The 19668-nt window shown below is 44.4% G+C and overlaps 1 protein-coding gene across 1 annotated transcript in view; it reads left to right on the forward strand.

Annotated features, from left to right (window-relative positions):
• HMCN1 (hemicentin 1) overlaps window positions 1-19668 on the forward strand; it is a 302952-nt gene that overhangs the window by 141894 nt on the left and 141390 nt on the right. Inside the window, exons 28-35 of the mRNA XM_083743631.1 lie at window positions 553-700; window positions 1584-1710; window positions 6156-6310; window positions 10617-10895; window positions 12789-13070; window positions 14566-14674; window positions 17142-17311; window positions 17994-18148. Coding sequence (XP_083599757.1) covers window positions 553-700; window positions 1584-1710; window positions 6156-6310; window positions 10617-10895; window positions 12789-13070; window positions 14566-14674; window positions 17142-17311; window positions 17994-18148 — 1425 coding nt within the window. The remainder of the gene's footprint in view (window positions 1-552; window positions 701-1583; window positions 1711-6155; window positions 6311-10616; window positions 10896-12788; window positions 13071-14565; window positions 14675-17141; window positions 17312-17993; window positions 18149-19668) is intronic.

The raw sequence follows: 19668 nt of genomic DNA on the forward strand, positions 1-19668 counted from the left end.
TCAAATGATCAGCGGCTTTGGTTCAACACGCCTTTCCCTTTTTCAAAAAACAACAACAACAAAGCATGTTCTGTTTTTTGCCGCTGGGCAATTCAGCTCCAGGGACCATGCATTCGCCCCATAAGACGCACAGACATTTCCCCTTACTTTTTAGGAAGAAAAAAGTGCGTCTTATGGAGCGAAAAATACGGTAAATCAGTTTTTCACTTGTGCTCATGATGTGATGGGCTGCAAGAGTGGAAGGGTTTTTATAGCTCTGGGCCATAGTGATTTTCCCAGTCCTGCTGCCTGCATCCTTGCCCTAGTAGAAAACTAGTTAAGGAAACAACTGCCTCTTCAGATTTGGAAGATCGCAGTGATAATTTATTGCCACCTGTAAAATTATTTACCCTCTGCCATGACTCCTAATTGCAGATCACGCTTTATAACTTTCAGGAATACTTTTAAAGTATGACTGGCCTAATTAGGCCCAGGAAATGGTGTGGGTAAGTTAGATGATTCAGGTGCTATACCTGGCAGGTGTTGAATTAGTTGTTCTTGGATTGTTTTCAGGTGGTGGAGAGCAGCACTCTGCAGATTTTGAACAATGGGAAGCTGTTGAAACTTCTTAAAGCTGCAACCGATGATGCTGGACTGTATTCATGTAAAGCCACCAACATAGCAGGGAGCTCAGAAAAATTCTTCAATGTAGATGTGCAAGGTTGGTATTGTTAAAGATAGCAATCTTGAAAAAGTAGCCTTTAGTATTTCAAGTATAGCTGACATTTAATATAAGCATAAGTTATAGAACAGTGGTGTGGCACCTAATGCTAACTCAGGTTTCCTTGCCTCTTTTTATAATGGCATCTAAGTGCCCTGCAGCCCTTACTAATTTTGTTTCTTCTTTATACTTTTCAAGTTTATACATTTCACTAATTTTACAATCATTTTGGCATTTCAAAACTTGACTTCCTTCCCCCTCTTTCTGCGGTCCCTTAAATTTGTTTTTAATATCTTCTTTTCATATCCAAATTAACTTAATTTGCTTCTTTATTCATCTTCTTTAAATACATACTGCATTGTTACAGTAATCCTGCCAATGTTTTTATCTATTTGCAATTTATCTGTAAATTTTTGATAAACCATTTCTATTCTTTTTTGAAACTGATATTGATTTCTTATTCTTCCGGTAAGTTTCACCATTTCTGCATATTCCATAAGTTTTTGTATCCATTTTTCCTTTGCTAGGACTTCTGCTTCTTTCCATTTTCGGGCAAGTCATATTCTTGCCGCTGTAGTAGCATACATGAATAAATTTCTATACATTTTAGGTTGTTCTCTCCCTATAATTCCCAAAAGAAAAGCTTCGGGGTGGGGGTTGGTTTTTTTTTTTTTTTTACAAAGGCTATTTTAAACATCCTTTTCATTTCATTATATATCATTTCCCAGTAAGCTTTAACCTTGGCCCTTACTAATTTTTGTTGCTTCTTCTTTCGATGTGATCCAGCCCCATCTATAAGAGTTAGGGAGCGTGATACATTTTGTTTAACTGCTCTCCTCCTCCTGTTTGACTAGTGGTTCTCATTGTTTCCTTTCCCACCAAGTCCCACCCACCATAAGAGGTGCCGACACATCCAGCGAAGTTTCCGTCGTCCTCAACCACGATGCCACCTTGGAATGCAGAGTTAGTGGTATTCCTCTCCCCATCATCCAGTGGTTCAAAGATGGAAAGTAAGTGCCCGTTCTTACATTGATGCAAGATAGTAAAGAGAGATGAGGAACTGTTGTCTTCCTGTTAATATGACGGTAAAAGTAAACGTAAACGTAAAGGACCCCTGGAAGGTTAATAATAATAATAATAAATAATACATTTTTATTTATACCCTGCCCTTCCCCGTTCAGAAAACCAGGCTCAGGACGGCTAAAACAATTGATGCTACAAAAAAGCAGCATAAAATACGGTATAAAACGTGAATAACAACAAAATCAAAAATCAATTTAGGGGGGAAATCCATCCAATAAACATTAGATGATCACTAGGGCTAGCTGGCTAAATTAGTCCTATTTGGGCCAGCGAGGAGACCAGGGGAGAATTAGTTGTGGGACCCCAGAGCGGGTAATCTTCATAAAAAGGGGAGGGGGAGGGAAGGAAGGAAGGGGAATAAAAGATCAGGCTAAGTTCAAATTGAAAGCCAGGCAGAATAGCACTGCCTTATAGGCACTGCGGAAGGAAGTTAAATCCTGCAGGGCCCTGGTCTCATGGGACAGAGCATTCCACCAGGTTGAAGCCATCACTGAGAAGGCCCTGGCCCTGGTGGAGGATAATCTAACTTCCTGGTTAAGTCCAGTCAAAGGCGACTATGGGGTTGCAGCGCCCATCTCACTTTCAGGCCGAGGGAGCTGGTGTTTATCCACAGACAGCTTTCTGGCTCATGTGGCCAGCAGGACTAAACTGCTTCTGGAGCAGCGGGATACCATGACAGAAACCAGAGTGCACAGAAATGCCACTTACCTTCCCGCCACAGTGGTACCTATTTATCTACTTGCACTGGTGTGCTTTCGGACTGGTAGGTTGGCAGGAGCTGGGACAGAGCAATGGGAGCTCACTCCATCGCGGGGCTTCGACCCGCCGACCTTCTGATCAGCAAGCCCAAAAGGCTCAGTGGTCTAAACCACAGCGCCACCCAAATGGGTGTACACAGATACAGTTGGGCTGCACACCAGTCCTCTTTTTTCCTTTCTTTGTTGGAACTCATCGAAACTCAGTTCTGACACCTCTCAGGTGGGCACCATTGCCATTCCAACAGAACAAGTGAGGCATTCGTGGTGAGTTCCAGCACCTCTTTTTTCCTAGAAAAAAACAGCACCGGTTCTTTTTAATACAGCTGTTTTGTGCAAGAGCTGTTCTGGTCAAAAGAGCTCCCATAAAATAAACAAAGAAACAAAAAAATGTGAACGTGATTGGGAAAAGGCAGGCAGCGTCCTTTCCTTTGGGCTGATGGAAGCAAAACAAAGTAGGGAGTGTGGTGACAGACTGCAGCACATGAAAATCAAAACAAAGATACAACCTACACACAATGTGCTTCAGTGTGTTCACAGTCGAGTAACATGCAGTTTAAATTGGAATTTCTTCTTCTATGGGATTTCTTGGGAAAACCTAAATTTGGCGGGGGGAGGGGTGCAGGTTGGCACTTGGATGAAAGGGATTCCCCCCCCCCCCCTAGGAAAAGGTAGAGACATAATCACCTTTAAATTCACATAAACTGTGGTGTGGGCAAGCCCAGATAAAAGTTAAAGCTGCTCATATGCCCAGTTCAGTAAGTGTGCATGCACATGAAAGCTCATACTATTAACAAACTTGGTATGGGACATGGGTGGCGCTGTGGGTTAAACCACTGAGCCTAGGGCTTGCCGATCAGAAGGTTGGAGGTTCGAATCTCCGCGACGGGGTGAGCTCCTGTTGCTCAGTCCCAGCTCCTGCCAACCTAGCAGTTCGAAAGCATGTCAAAGTGCAAGTAGATAAATAGATACTGCTCCAGCGGGAAGGTAAACAGCATTTCCGTGCGCTGCTCTGGTTCACCAGAAGTGGCTTAGTCATGCTGGCCACATGTACAGCTGTACGCTGGCTCCTTCGGCCAATAAAGCGAGATGAGCGCCGCAACCCCAGAGTCGGCCATGACTGGACCTAATGGGTCCGGGGTCTCTTTACCTTTTTAAGGTGCTACTGGAAGGCATTTTTTTATTTTGTAGCAAAAGGTAACTCATGTTCCCCCAAAATGTAATCACAAAGCCCAGGGAAGCTCCTCTTCTACCTGTCATCTACTGATTTGGCAGACACACTGACGTATTCCAAAGCATTATTTTCAGCCATTCAGCTTTAGTAAATGAACGCCATGAAGGCTTTTAGGAATATAAAAACCTGCTGAAGTCAGGTACTAGACCATACCTTCTTGTGACATTTGTAGTTCCAGGGTGAAACAAGGCTTTGTGTGAACTGAGACAGCAGGTTCTCACGGCTTTAAGATCAATCTACAGATGTCATTTTCATATCTTTTCAAAAAGCAGCCACATGAACAGCAGTGTATTGGAAACTTGTGAATGGAAGCCTTAATGAAATGAATGTGAGTGACCCCAGGAGACATTGCAAGTGGATCAAGCCTATTATTTCATTTGTTCAGCCGAATAGAGAAGAAGGTGAAATGTTTTTACAGATGCGCAGAGTTACATTCCAGCACAGTATACTGCAGAGTTGAGATTCTGAGCCTCTGAACTACACATCTTCCAGGAAAAGCCCATTAAGGGGATTGAACTTGGCAGTACAAATGTTAGTTGGACAACAAAAATGAGTATATAAATATTCTTGGACAAATAGCATTAGCATTTCGTAATGCAGGCCAGTGGCCAAAGTGGATATTCTAATGGCAACTGCAACTTGGAAATCTGTACAGTGTAGAACGTTGCCGGTAGCTGTTACCTGATGCTTTATTTTGGGGTATTTTGGCACCATTTTGGGCTGATTTGCACACAGGTTCAGATTGTTAAAATTGGGGAAGGGAAACATTTGGCCCTCCAGATGTTGTCAAACCATAACTCCCATCAACTTTGACTATTGGCCATGCCGGCTGGAGCTGATGGGAAATGTGGTTCAGGAACACCTGGGGGGGGGGTCAAAGATTTTTCCCTTATAGAATCTAGTCCAACCCTCTGCAATGCAGGAAATTCAGCTAAAGCATCTATGACAGATGGCCATCCAATCTCTGCTTCAAACCCCCCAAGGAAGGAGATCCCGAGTTAAGAACTTTAAGAATTGAATAAATGCTGTCAGACTGTGGCTTCAAATTGTTTGGGCACATCTACATAACAAATAAAGGGACGCGGATGGCGCTGTGGGTTAAACCACAGAGCCTAGGACTTGCCGATCAGAAGGTCGGCGGTTCGAATGCCCGTAACGGGGTGAGCTCCCGATGCTCGGTCCCTGCTCCTGCCAACCTAGCAGTTCAAAAGCACGTCAAAGTGCAAGTAGATAAATAGGTACCGCTCCAGCGGGAAGGTAAACGGCATTTCCGTGTGCTGCTCTGGTTTGCCAGAAGCAGCTTAGTCATGCTGGCCACATGACCCGGAAGCTGTTCTCTGGCTCCCTCAGCCAATGAAGCAAGATGAGTACCGCAACCCCAGAGTCAGTCATGACTGGACCTAATGGTCAGGGGTCCCTTTACATAACAAATGTAAACTATTATGAGCCAGATTTAAATGTTGGAACAATGTGATTTTGTTCAGTGAAACCCTAAGGGTGACTTGCTTGCTGATCCCTAGCTTCCTGATTAGAACTGCAGCTTCCACAGTTCCTTGGTTTGTTGGCGCTGTGACAATTCAGTAGATTTCCACATTGATTTGAATTTTGTAATGCAGACACACCATTGATGTGCAGCAGGTTGACCTAGTAGGGTTATGGCTGGACATGCACGGGGAACTCAGATCTGTGCAGATTTCAGTAGGAACTGTGACTTGATCCATACCTTCCGGACTAAAATACAGACTTTGAACTTAGATATTCACTAGCTTTCATATTTCCTAAAATGTTCTGGTGCAGTCCTCTGCTCCGTAAACATATCAAACTGCATTTAGAATGTGCATTTGGAATGAAAATGCCTAACCTCCCCACAAACGTGGTGCAACCAAAGGGGAATTAGCGCTCCATAAAAAGGTCATCTGGAAGTGACATTGTAGTATATCTTAATAGGTATATCATTTAAATTTTGATATTATGCCAATAAAGGCTGAATGAATGAATGAATGAATGAATAATGGAGTTGCTTGGCAATTTCCCCTTGCCCTTGCATGTCCCCTGAATAATCTGATTTAGAAGATGGGGGGACCTTTCAGAACAGCAATGGAGGTGGTAGTAGAGGAATGAAAGGGGGGGGGGAACTGTTAAATATTCCATGATCCCCATTTCATTGGCGGGAGACTCATTTTGCCATCAGTTTGGGGATCCCAGCTGGATACACCCGTTTGGTTACAATAACCCAATGCTGATGAGTTGAAGGAGTGGTGTACTGCACATAGAGAAATCCTAGGCATGTTTATGCAGAAATAAGTTCCAGGTTACTCACTGTGGCTTGTGTGCACCCACAGTATAACAGAAGTGGTGGTGTTTTTTACTTCTTCCCCTCCAGGCCCCTCTTCTTAGGGGATCCTAATATTGAGGTTTTGGATGAAGGCCAGATCCTGCACATTAAGAGTGCTCGGAGAATAGACAAAGGGCGCTATCAGTGCAGCGCAGCCAATTCTGCTGGCAAACAGTTTAAGGAACTCAAACTCACAATCCATGGTAAGTAACTTACAAATGTATGATTTTAGCAAATCTTTTCTGTTTGTTTTGGGAAGGAAAACAGTGGAAACTCTTGCTAACCCCGGCTAACACACACACACACACACACACACACACACACACACACACGTGCAAATGCATTTTAGGTTATTAACAAATTTAAAGTTTTCTTATTCGTTGCACCCAAGATTCCAAAAAACCCTCCCCCCTCTCCAGCTTTTGAACCAGCAGAAACCCCTTATTCTTTATTGGGTATTTGCTTTGAGATGCTTCATAGGAAGTCTTTCATAAATGAAACAATCAAACATATGTTGTTAAAAGTGCCTGAAGACTGCCAGATTGGTAAGGCGATTCTTTTTACTGAACCAGTTTATCTCGGAAGGAGTTGATGAGGGATCTTTGTCAGGAAAGCTTGACCTCACTTCTTAGTTAATTTCAGCATAAGTAGAGAATTTGCAGACATTCTCCAGGGCATAGATTGTGAGCAGAACTGAAGGAAGGAAGGAAGGCTGGCAGAAAAAACGTAGCAGAGATCTATGTGGGGGTTGTAATTATTGTCTAGCCCTGACAGAAGCCAGGCAGAACAACTTGAATCTCATGTAATAATTGAGACAGGAAACTTGTGATAGACTGCCAGAATGCTTTAAGAGGAGGTCATTAGAGATCTTGCACATCAAGCCTGCATCGGAGTGGAGAGAGAACAAAAACAGACAAGAGACCGAAAAGGAGAAAAAAAGTGAATAATCTGTGTAGGGTGTGGGGGCAGTCTGTGCAATGCAAACTGACCACATGTTCTGGGCGTTCAAAATAAAACAGGGCAGACGATGTAGGTTTGAATGGGACAGTATATCCAATTACCTTTCCTAGACTCTTTGACCCCAACTTCAGACAGTCGTTCAGAGGGTGGGTGTGAGACCTAGACAAGAAATGATAATAATATTTAATCAGTTGTTTACTTGTCTGCCTTCGAAGAGGATAGTAAGTGAAAAAGAGAGGCAAACTGAAATCCCCTCTTCCACTGGATTTGTTTCATTTCTGTTTAAATTGAAGGGACGTTTTTAGACTAACAAAACCCTCCCCTCCTTTGCCTTTGACTCTGTACTTGCACCCACGTCTTCTGGGTACATGTAAAATGTCTGCCTACATGGTTCAATCTGAGGGTATGTTTTTGATGCAATAATCCAGCTCCCAAGTGACTGAGCACAAAAGGATAAACATTGACAGAGGCTTTTTACATGGTCTCAAACCAGCATGGCAGTGATGACAAAACCAGCTAACAGATACACGCTAAGGGAGGGTCAGAGTCCTCTAAGCTGCATTTAACTTTTTAACTCTATCTTACGCCATGAGTTACAGTGAACAGGTTTTTCAAAAACCTATTTTTAAAAGGTTGTGGTCCTAATGCTGTTGTTCAGTCTATGGGCAGTCAAGACTTGGTATTCATGTTGTAGCCCAGGCATAGGCAAACTCGGCCCTCCAGGTGTTTTGGGTCTACAACTCCCATCATCATCCTTAGCTAACAGGACCAGTGGTCAGGGATGATGGGAGTTGTAGTGCATATCGGGCTGGTTCTATTAGAGGTTACCACCCGCACACTTCTCCTGTGCTTCCTGCTTGTCTGGTGGCACCTCGGTAAAACCACTTCTTACTGGTTGTAGCAGAGTTTTCTCTGGAGGCAGAGGACAAGAACAGGAGTCATACTCAAATTCACAGTCAAGAGCTTCTTTATTGCTTGACTCGTTGCACAAGCATTGCTGTTACTATGATATACAAGCTATTTACATTCCTTCTTTATCTCTCCAGCACCGTATAATCTCAGTCCAGTAATTAACAATCCTGACACAGCAAAACTCTCAGTATCAGCAACACACGTTGTCTTACTTCCAAACTTGTTGTCAGCGTACGTGTGTGTGCTTTCATCGTTCAGAAATTGCAGCCTGCAACTTCCTCCCTTTATTTGCACCTCCAGCTGACACCAATCAAGCCTAGAGTGCCACACCTGCACACTAAAGAAAATTCTGGAACCCTCTTTAAAGCTTCCAGGAACTTTTATCTGTTTCTTAAAGAATGTTTTCCTAACAGGTTCACATTAAAATGCAAACTGAGCCAAATTCCTTCCCCATCTCTGGATCTAGCGCAGTGCAGAGCTCCTCTTTGCGTAGAAACTAAATCATTCCTGTCCGTCTGTGTTGATAACAGGCTCAAAGAGACCCCAGGACAGCCTTTCTCACCTTGTGGGTCCCCAGATGTTGTTGAACTACAACTCCCATCACCCTTAGCTAGCATCCAGAGCTCAGCATGATGGGAGTTGTAGTCCAACAACATCTGGGGACCCACAGGTTGAGAACCACTGCCCCAGGATCTCCGTAGGTACGGATACTGGAATCAAAATGATGGACAGGTCAGATGAGCCCGCTTTGTAACAGGTTGGAAAATGTTTGCCTGAAGAGATCTTAGACGGGAGGTCACCCGTCATTCATGCAACACCCCTGCCCCAGCAGTGTTTGTTTTATTAGGCCTTTCGCATCTTTAAAGTGCCATTTTGACTGATATCTTGGAACCTGGGGTGTTGGCAGGTTGCAATCAACCGACTTGTTTGGCAGCGCGGGGCTTACATTGGCAGGCCAACATTACCTCCACCAGCAGTCAAGCTACTCATTGAGGGTTTGGGTTGTGTGCGCAGTGGATGTCGCTCGCAGTGTCTCGCAGGAGCATCTGCAAATGATTAGTTTACATACATTGTTTTTGGCTAGGAATCCACATAAGCTGTGGCCTCCAGAGGACGGGGAATTATTCTGGGTTTCAAGGAATGCTGAAACCAGCGCAGTGTTGAAGTGTTACTTGTGGTTCTCAAAATATGAGTCGAGTCTCCTGAGGGAAGGCACAAAGGGTGTCTAGGGTGAAAGTTAAGGCTCTCCTTAGCCAATCTGAGCCCCATAGTATTTTGCTTTTTTGATGTGTGGGGGTGGCTGACAATGGCTGGCTGAGTGTCAGTGAAGCAATCCGTTCATTTTATTATTGATTTACATGGATGTTTTTTCTTCAACTCTGAAACCCCCCCTCTGTTTGAATTAGGCTGCAGGATCCACATTGTTCAGCAAACTCCATTTTCACCATTCTGTTACCCTGGGTGAAATAAAATGGAACGGTGCCTGTATGCCCAGGAAGGCATCTGTTGTGTTTGGACAGATGGTTTCACCAGGATAATGTGCAAGAATCCCTGTCCTGAATGTGCATGCAGTCTCTCTAAAATACATGGGATATGTTTTCTCCTTTTGTTTTTCTCTCACACACCCAAACATGGATCAAAGGGCCTTTGGGAAGGAATCTTGTAGGATATGACAGACATTAAAAAGGTAAAGGGACCCCTGACCATTAGTTCCAGTCGTGACCGACTCTGGGGTTGCCGCTCTCATCTCGCTTTATTGGCCGAGGGAGCTGGCGTACAGCTTCTGGGTCAGGTGGCCAGCATGACTAAGCCACTTCTGGCGAACCATAGCAGCACACGGAAACGCCATTTACCTTCCCGCCGGAGCGGTACCTATTTATCTACTTGCACTTTGACGTGCTTTCGAACTGCTGGGTTGGTAGGAGCAGGGACCGAGCAACGGGAGCTCACCCTGTCGCGGGGATTCGAACTGCCGACCTTCCGATCGGCAAGTCCTTGGCTCTGTGGTTTAACCCACAGCGCCACCCGCGTCCCTTATGACAGACATTAGTGCTATGCAATTCAGAGAAACCTTCAGCATGGGTTTGAAAGCAAATTCAAAGTTATTATACAGGTTGCTATCTAAACATCAGAGGCACCCCCATTTATTGACTGCAAGACGCTTTAAGTACTTTGCAATAGTGGATTATATTTTGTAATAGTTAACAGTTTATATATTTTGAAGCATATGCCATGCTTTAGTCTAAACTTTGTTTCAACACTTAATGCAATGAGCAAATGAGAGTGTTCACAAACACTTCATATCTGAGTTTATATTTTGAAGACGGTTCCAATTAGATTTTTCCCTGTCTCTTGCTAGTTTCTCCCATTAGGAGCCCGTTTGACCAGCAAAAACTATTGTGGCAAATTTGTTCCCAGATGCTGCTGCTACAGATGGCGGGTGGAGGAAACTACATCACTATGTTTTTTGTTTTGTTTTTGCCGTTGTGGGGTGGGGAAAACAATTTGTCCACTGAAAGCCCTTTAAAACCAAGTCATAATTAAGCTCTGGCTTCCTTTTGTGTTCTAAGACTCTTCCTCTTCTTTGCATCTTGATTTTTACTGTTTTTTCTCCTCCTGTTCCTTCCCTGAAAACAGTCCCACCAGCGATCAAAGGCGGAAACATTACCACTGAAGTGTCAACGTTGCTGGACAGTGTGCTAAAGCTGGAATGTGAGACAAGGGGAGCCCCAGCTCCTACCATAACGTGGTATAAAGATGGACGCCCTATTGCGTCTAGCCCAGAAGCTCTTTACCTGGACAGGGGACAATTCCTTCAGATTCCTCGTGCGCAAGTTTCTGACTCTGCAAAGTACAGCTGCCAGGCAACCAACATAGCTGGGACTGCTGAAAAAATATTCCTAGTGGATGTCTACGGTAGGAAGGAGACGAGAAAGAACATACGTATTTGTTCGGCATGCAGTCAGAAAACTGGAATTTGATCTGTCCAGCCAATCTGGGCCTCCCCTCAGTGGTGTAGCGTGGGGGGTGGGGGTGGGGCCGGCCGCACCGGGCGCAACATCTGGGGGTTAGGGTTAGGGGGCGCAAATCCACGGGTTAGGGGGTGCAAATTACTTGCCTTGCCCCAGGTGCTGACAACCCACGCTACGCCACTGCCTCCCCTTGACTTTTCTTGGCTTGTTATTATCTGCTCTTAGACTCAGGTTTTCAGTTGGTTGAGGGTTGAGCCAAATTGATATAGAAAGCTTTAGAGGGTGGCAGACTTATTTTAAGCATAATATGGGTCATAAGGAGAGGTGGGGGAGCTGGACCCTGCCCCGTTCCCTGCCTGCACATCGCCTCTGAAACATCTCCTCCTCGGTCAGTTTTCTCCCAGTGCAGATTACTTCTAGTCTCAAGGAAAACCAGTGGGCTCCATTTCCTACCTCCTCTCCCATGTTGTGCTTTAGATACATCCCCTTTTTATAAAGGCAGACCCATAGAGGATAAGGATATCAGTGGCTGCTAGTCATTATGATGGCTTCATAATAATAATAATAATAATAATAATAATAATAATAATAATAATAAAATTAATAAATAATACCCCGCCCTTCTGGCTGGGTTTCCCCAGCCACTCTGAGCAGCTCCCAACAGAATATTAAAAACACAATAAAACATCAAACATTAAATACTTTCCTAAATAGGGTTGCCTTCAGATGTCTTCTAAAAGTCAGAGAGTTGTTTATTTCCTTGACAATGGATGGGAGGGCATTCCACAGGGCGGGCGCCACTGCCGAGAAGGCCCTGTGCCTGTAACCTCACTTCTTGCAGCGAGGGAACCACCAGAAGGCCCTCGGCGCTGGATCTCAGTGTCTGGGGCTGAATGATGGTGGTGGAGACGCTCCTTCAGGTATACAGGTATATATTACCTCTGATATCACAAAAGCAGTAGGTATCAGTTGCTGGGGAACACAAGTGGTGCTGTCCAGAGGTTCTGTTTATGGGGTTCTCAAACCCATCTGGTTGACCACCATGAGAATGGGATGGTGTTTGAGCAAATAGGCCTCTGCTCCTATAAGACACTCCATAAGACACACCTGACCATAAGACGCACCTAGTTTTTAGAGGAGGAAAACAAGAAACAGTGGATGTATGATTTTTGTGGTTCATGCTGTGGCCACAGACGTGATATGTGATTTGATGGTGAGTTTGGGGTAGCCCAATGCAAAAATCCTGAGAATCCATGTGGATCTGTGCTTTGTAACCACGTTTTTGCGCCATTGCCACCAAACGATGGATGCCTGTGTTTTTTGGTGCAGGCTCTAGCCATGGACATGCTATGTGATCTGATGGTGAATTTGGGGTGACCCAATGCAAAAATCCTGAGGATCCATGGGCTTTTACCTCCCCCCTCCCAGGCAGCCTCCTTTATTGCTAGAGTCCCTTATCTCCCCTCCCGATCGCTTGCTGATCTGCTGCTCAGCGGCTTTGTTTCAACACCCACTTCCCTGTTTCTTAAAAAAAAAAAGCATGATCTGATTTTTGCCCTTGGGCAATTCAGCTCCAGGGACCACACATTCGATCCATAAGACACACAGACATTTCCCCTTACTTTTTAGGAGGAAAAAAGTGTGTCTTATGGAGCGAAAAATACGGTGCTTTGTGGCATTGACCAGCCTGAAAATACTGTCCGGGTTGAAGTGCATCTTGTTAACCATGGTTTTGCCACACAAGATAATTCCTTCGTTACCTTTAAACCAAACCAATTAATTAGATAGTGGCTTGGATTTTTGAGTGGTCACCTCTTTCCTCTCCATTTCCTTCCAGTTCCTCCAGTTTTTGAGGGCGACTCAGAAGCAATCCAGAACAAGCAGGTGGTTTCTGGCAGTTCCTTGGTGCTGGAGTGCAATGCTGCTGGCAACCCACCTCCTCTGTTGACTTGGCTGAAGGATGGAGTTCCCGTGAAAGCCAGCGACAACCTGCACATTGTGTCTGGTGGAAGGAAGCTGGAAATCATGAATGCTGGAGAGGCTGATGATGGCCAGTATGTCTGTGTGGCTACCAGCATCGCAGGAGAGAAGGAAATCAAATATGATGTGGAAATCCTAGGTGTGTAAAAGCAGAGTTTAAGCTTTTTATTTAACCTGCGCTGCCAACCAGGTATTTCCACGAGTTTCACTTACGTCAACCTTCCCCAACCTACTGTTTTCCATCTGTTGGTGTCCAGCTCCCGTCCGCCTCAGCTAGTGCAGCAAATGGTCAGGGATAATGAGAGTTGTGATCCAAAACATCTGGATGGCACCAGGATAGTACTGTTTTTTTTTCTTTATGTGATTTATTATTATTACTATTATTATTTATTACTTTTATCCCACCCATCTGGCCGGGCCTCCCCAGCCACTCTGGGCGGCTCACGAAGGAATATTAAAAACACAATAAAACTTCCCTAAACAGGGCTGCCTTCAGATGTCATCTAAAAGTCGGATAATTGTTTATTTCCTTGACATCTGATGGGAGGGCGTTCCACAGGGCAGGAGCCACTACCAAGATGGCCTTCTGCCTGGTTCCCTTGTGACCTCACTTCTTGCGGTGAGGGAACTGCCAGAAGGCCCTCGGAGCTGAACCTCAGTGTCCGGGCTGAACGATGGAGGTGGAGACACTTCTTCAGGTATACTGGGCTGAGGTTGTTTAGGGCTTTCAAGGTCAGCACCAACACTTTGAATTGTGCTTGGAAACGTACTGGAAGCCAATGTAGGTCTTTCAGGACTGGTGTTATATGGTCTCTAGGGATGCAGGTGGCACTGCGATCTAAACCACTGAGCCTCTTGGGTTTGCCGATCAGAAGGTTGGCGGTTCGAATCTTCACAATGGGGTGAGCTCCTGTTGCTCTGTCCCAGCTCCTACCAACCTAGCAGTTTGAAAGTACGTCAGTGCAAGTAGATAAACAGGTATCGCTGCGGCAGGAAGGTATATGGCGTTTCTGTGCACTCTGGTTTCTGTCACAGTGTCCCATTGCACCAGAAGCAGTTTAGTCCTGCTGGCCACATGACCCGGAAAGCTGTCTGCGGACAAATGCTGGCTCCCTCAGCCTGAAAGCAAGATGAGCGCTGTAACCCCATAGTCGCCTTTGACTGGACTTAACCATCCAGGGGTCCTTTACCTATATAGGCTCTATATTAAATTTGTAATGGACTGTCCCTCTCCATTTGTCTGACATATGGATTTTGTTTTTGATGGGGAACAATAGACAGTACCGGGAGATTTAGCAACTCCTCATTAACATGTTTCTTTAAACCAAACCTTCATTTAACAATGGTTTTATTGTCTAAAGTTCAGTGGCATGTTTCATTACATCACTATGCACCACTTGCAGGCTTTGGGGTTGGTGGACTGATGCTGCCTGGAAATTTGTGCTGATTTTTATGCTTCTGTGCTAGCAAAAAATTGCTGTAAAAAGGATAAGCTCTAAACCATCTCTTGTCCAATGAAATTTTGAATCGTCCATGAAAGGATGGACCATGAAATAGTATTTTAAACCATTTAAAAATAAAATAAAATTCTGACAGTACTTTTATTTGTGCCTTTGGGTTTGCTGTCTTTCCAGTGCCACCAAGTATGGAAGGGGAGAATGAATCTACAGATTATATTGTGATTCTCCACAGCTCCCTGGAGCTGGACTGCCCGGTAACAGGAACGCCTCCGCCGACCATCACGTAAGAAGCTATTGTTCAATGCAAAAAAGAGAGACAAAGGAACAGGAAAAAAATTCCATGACTTGTGTCAGATTTTGGTTGGAAGGGCAAAGAAAAGGACGTAGTTTAGCAAAGGTCAACAAAGTTCTAGAAAAGGAAGGAGTAGACCTTTATTACCTTTCCCATGGTATAGTTGCTGTCTTCCTTTGGTGGAACTATAATTTTCTGATGCATTATTACTCATTTTGCACACAACTGGGCTGGCTAAGATAAATCCATCCATCCATAATTTCAGGAGTCAAGTCACAGATCTGCCTTCGACTCCTAAAACCTCAGATTATCCAGGATGCCATGTTTTCTGTAGTTGCTCGGTTGTTTCTCTTGCCTGCCAGGACATTTTTCTAGCTTTTGTGAAGCTGATGAATATCTTGGGCACCTCTGCTTTTTAAAAAGTTTGATCTTTCATTCCTGGTTCCCATCCCCTGTCATTTTTTTCCATGGCCTAGAAAGCAAACAGTGAAAGAGAGATTAGGGTTAACATGCAGAAAGAAAACAAAACAAAGCCTTATTGTTGTTGTTTAGTCGTGTCTGACTCTTTGTGACCCCATGGACCAGAGCACGCCAGGCACTTCTGTCTTTCACTGCCTCCCGCAGTTTGGTCAAACTCATGTTTGTAGCTTCGAGAACCCTGTCCAACCATCTCGTTCTCTGTCGTCCCCTTCTCCTTGTGCCCTCCATTTTTCCCAGCATCAGGGTCTTTTCCAGGGAGTCTTCTCTTCTCATGAGGTGGCCAAAGTATTGGAGCCTCAGCTTCACGATCTGTCCTTCCAGTGAGCACTCAGGGCTCATTTCCTTAAGAATGGACAGGTTTGATCTTCTTGCAGTCCATGGGACTCTCAAGAGTCTCCTCCAGCACCATAATTCAAAAGCATCAATTCTTTGGCGATCAGCCTTCTTTACGGTCCAGCTCTCACTTCCATACATCACTACTGGGAAAACCATAGCTTTTACTATACGGACCTTTGTTGGCAAGGTGATGTCTCTGGATTATATGCTAATCCAAAGCATTGTTTTGTCTATAACCATGAGGCAGAGGTCCATGGAGTCTTTGGTCAGGTGCCAATTACTTATGGAATGTTTCAGGGACCATTGGGAAAGGCTCTTTGGGTACGAATGCCATAGAATCATAGAATGGTAGAGTTGGAAGGGATCACAAGGATCAGCTAGTCCAACCCCCCTGCAATGCGGGAATTTTTGTGCCCAATGTAGGACTCAAATCCACAACCCTGCGATTAAGAGTCTTACGTTCTACCGATGTGGTTCACATTGAACCTTTAGAGTACAATGAGTATCATTCATTCCCAAGATTCCAGTGTCCATTCACTGTTTTCTTCCCTTCCATTGTTTACCTTCCTACAAGAATCCACTTTCCTTCTTTTTCTCTGTTCCTGGTTTCCCATGAATGCAACGGTTTCCCATGCTTTACCTGGCCGATACAACTTGTGTTAGCATAAGGAAGAGAAGCTAATAGATGTGTGCCTCAAGATCAAACACGTACTATGGATGGCCATATATACATTTCGAAATGGAGAGCATTCTCTCTAGTTCAGGGTATTTGAGGTCAGTGGCCAAGATGGAAGCTGGAGAACTTGGAAAATCTGGAGCCCAGAGCTTGGAGTTCACTGGGCGAGTCAGAGAGCGGACTCCTTCAACTTCTACAGGCTTGGCCAATGCAGAAATTCTTCACAGAACTCTAGCCCAATGGTTGCCATTAATTTGATTTGAACTGATTTTATAATGAATTGATTTTAAAATTTTGTATTACTTTACTGTTGTTAGCCGCTCTGAGCCCAGCTTTGGCTGGGGAGGGCAGGATATAAATTTGTTGTTGTTGTTTAGTCGTTTAGGCGTGTCTGACTCTTCGTGACCCCATGGACCAGAGCACGCCAGGCACTCCTGTCTTCCACTGCCTCCCGCAGTTTGGTCAAACTCATGTTTGTAGCTTTGAGAACCCTGTCCAACCATCTCGTCCTCTGTCGTCCCCTTCTCCCTGTGCCCTCCATCTTTCCCAACATCAGGGTCTTTTCCAGGGAGTCTTCTCTTCTCATGAGGTGGCCAAAGTATTGGAGCCTCAGCTTCACGATCTGTCCTTTCAGTGAGCACTCAGGGATAGATGATAGATAGATAGATAGATAGATAGATAGATAGATAGATAGATAGATAGAAATAAATAAATAAATAAATAAATAAATAAATAAATAATATTTATTTGCCGGTCTCAGAGATGGAGGTAGCATGCCCATATTCTCTTAGGCAGCTGGAGAGTTGGGAGACCTGAACAAACACAATCCACAGTAGTTCGCTGGGCGAAGTGTCAGACTCTGAATGAAGCTCAGCCTCCGTAGCCCGTGTTAGTTTGTGAATACTTTCGCAGGTATCTTACGATCCCCTAGCTTATACAAATGAGACCTGCTTTTTAATCCACCAGGTGGTTGAAAAATGGCCAGCCTATCGAAGGGGGAATCGGATATAAGATCTTACTAAACGGACGCAAGCTTCTCATCTCGCGGACTGAAGTCTCGGATACTGGCCATTACCAGTGCGTAGCAACAAACAAGGCAGGCGAAAACAAAAAGGAATTTGATGTGACGGTGCATGGTGCGTTGTTTCTCCAGGAAAGAAAATTGGGGTGGGGTGGGGGGGAGAGGGAATGTCTCTGAATATATTTCCTTATCAAAGAGCCTTAAATGCGTTGCGGTTTCGCTCAATGTATAACACCAGAATTTCAGGATTCTAAATTGCCTTATGCTGATCACAAGAGAAGTACAGTGGTACCTCGGGTTACATACGCTTCAGGTTACATACGCTTCAGGTTACACATTCCGCTAACCCAGAAATAGTGCTTCAGGTTAAGAACTTTGCTTAGGGATAAGAACAGAAATCGGGCTCCGGCAGCGTGGCAGCAGCAGGAGTCCCCATTAGCCAAAGTGGTGCTTCAGGTTAAGAACAATTTCAGGTTAAGAACGGACCTCCGGAACGAATTAAGTACTTAACCTGAGGTACCACTATACAGTGGAAGCCATTCCCTTTTGTAGCAGTCTTTGTTTACCTGTCTAGTTCCAGGTCTTGCTCTAGATCTTATGGAATGGGATGGTGAGAATCAACACATTGCTGCCTTTTTAGCAGGGGAATTAAATAACCAATTGCCATTTTCAGTGGTAGCTGAATGTTTTAACAATTTGAAAGAGATCCTTTCCTACTGTCTTGAAAACTGTATGCAGGTTTATAGCAGCTGGGTTGTGTTGCTCCTGCATAACACTCTGTGTTGATTTTTTTGTAGTTCCTCCAACAATAAAATCGACTGGGCTCCCTGAGAGATCTGTAGTGATACACAAACCAGTAACCTTGCAGTGCATTGCCAATGGCATACCCATCCCTTCAATCACTTGGTTGAAAGACAGTCGGCCTGTAAATACAGCGAGAGCAAATATCCGGGTACGTATCACAATTTCAGTAATCCACAGCATTAAATGATTGCCACGCCAGTTTCCAGGAGAACAGAGGAACCCAACGAGCAAGGCGGTAGCACATAATTTTGTTGGTGCAGGAACGTATAAACTTTTGTGTTGCACCCTCATCGTTCAGCCTGGACACTGAGGTCCAGGTCTGAGGGCCTTTTGGTGGTTCCCTCACTGCGAGAAGTGAGGTTACAGGGAACCAGACAGAGGGCCTTCTCGGGAGTGGCATCCCCCCTGTGGAACACCCTCCTACCAGATGTCAAAGAGAACAACTACCACCAGACTTTTAGAAAACATCTGAGGGCAGCCCTGTTTAGGGAAGTTTGTAATATTTAATGCTGTATTGTTGTTAACACTCGATTGGGAGCCGCCCAGAGTGGCTGGGGAAACTCAGCCAGATGGGTGGGGTATAAATAAATTATTATTATTATTATTATTATTATTATTATTATTATTATTATTATTATTATTATTTATGGGATTCTTCAGCAGAACGGTGCAGGGGGTGGAGAATATTGTTCTGATATTGTGCTGCTTTATCAGCCCAAGTGTTTTAGACCCTTCAGATTCACAGTTTCCCATTTGCCCTCCCACCTCCTGGCCTTTCCAGAGGCTTAAAAATGGAACATCATCAACAGTAGCATCCCAAGCGGTGGGGCAGGTCCATGGAGCCACCGGCCCATCACCAGGGTCACTGCCTGGGCAGAGATAGGGCAAAGCAACAGCAGGTTCATGGGACTTCACAGGCGCACTAACAGGAATGCCTGGTTGGTCAGCAGTGTTTCTGTGCAGTCCTGAACTTGCCAAGGTAGCAGGAACCCCATTGAGAAGAGAGCGACTCAAGATAAAGTCCCTACCGGAAAAGAATGGCAGATGAAGTTGATGGACTATGCTGAAATGGCTAAAATGACCGGAAGAGTCAGAAATCAGGAAGACCAAAATTTTAACAAGGAATGGGGGGAATTGATAACCTACCTTAAAGACCATTGTAAACAGTTAAAATCTTTAGTAGGGTTGGAATAACATTTGTAGTTTAATGGTGCACTTTGGACACAGTGGAGAGGTAAAATATTTGGATTATTATAAAAGATGCAGGAGGAAAGGATTAACAATAGGACCCACAAAGGGGAGCAGGGAAGTCCAGGAGATTCCTTGGAATCTTGTTTTTATGATTTATGTTTGATATATCTCCGTAAAATTTTAATTTGAAAAACCAAATAAATAGATTTTGTAATTGGCAAGAGAGCAACTCTGTTGTGCCACACACACTGCTACTGCTCATTGCTATAATTTAAACGTGAAACCTGCTTCCCAGTGTACCTTAGTTCTGTTTAATATGCCAATAGCTTAAAACCCCCAGGCTTTTTTCCTAGGTCAATTGAAATGAAGGGAGGGGAAGCAGAGCTCTACAGTGGATAAGAAGAAGAAAGAAATACAAAGTGGAATGTTGTCTTTAGTAATCCTCATAATGGGACGCAGGTGGCGCTGTGGGTTAAA

The sequence above is a fragment of the Podarcis gaigeae genome (assembly GCF_964106915.1).
Source record: "Podarcis gaigeae genome assembly, chromosome: 6".
In the NCBI taxonomy this organism is placed as follows: Eukaryota; Metazoa; Chordata; class Lepidosauria; order Squamata; family Lacertidae; genus Podarcis; species Podarcis gaigeae.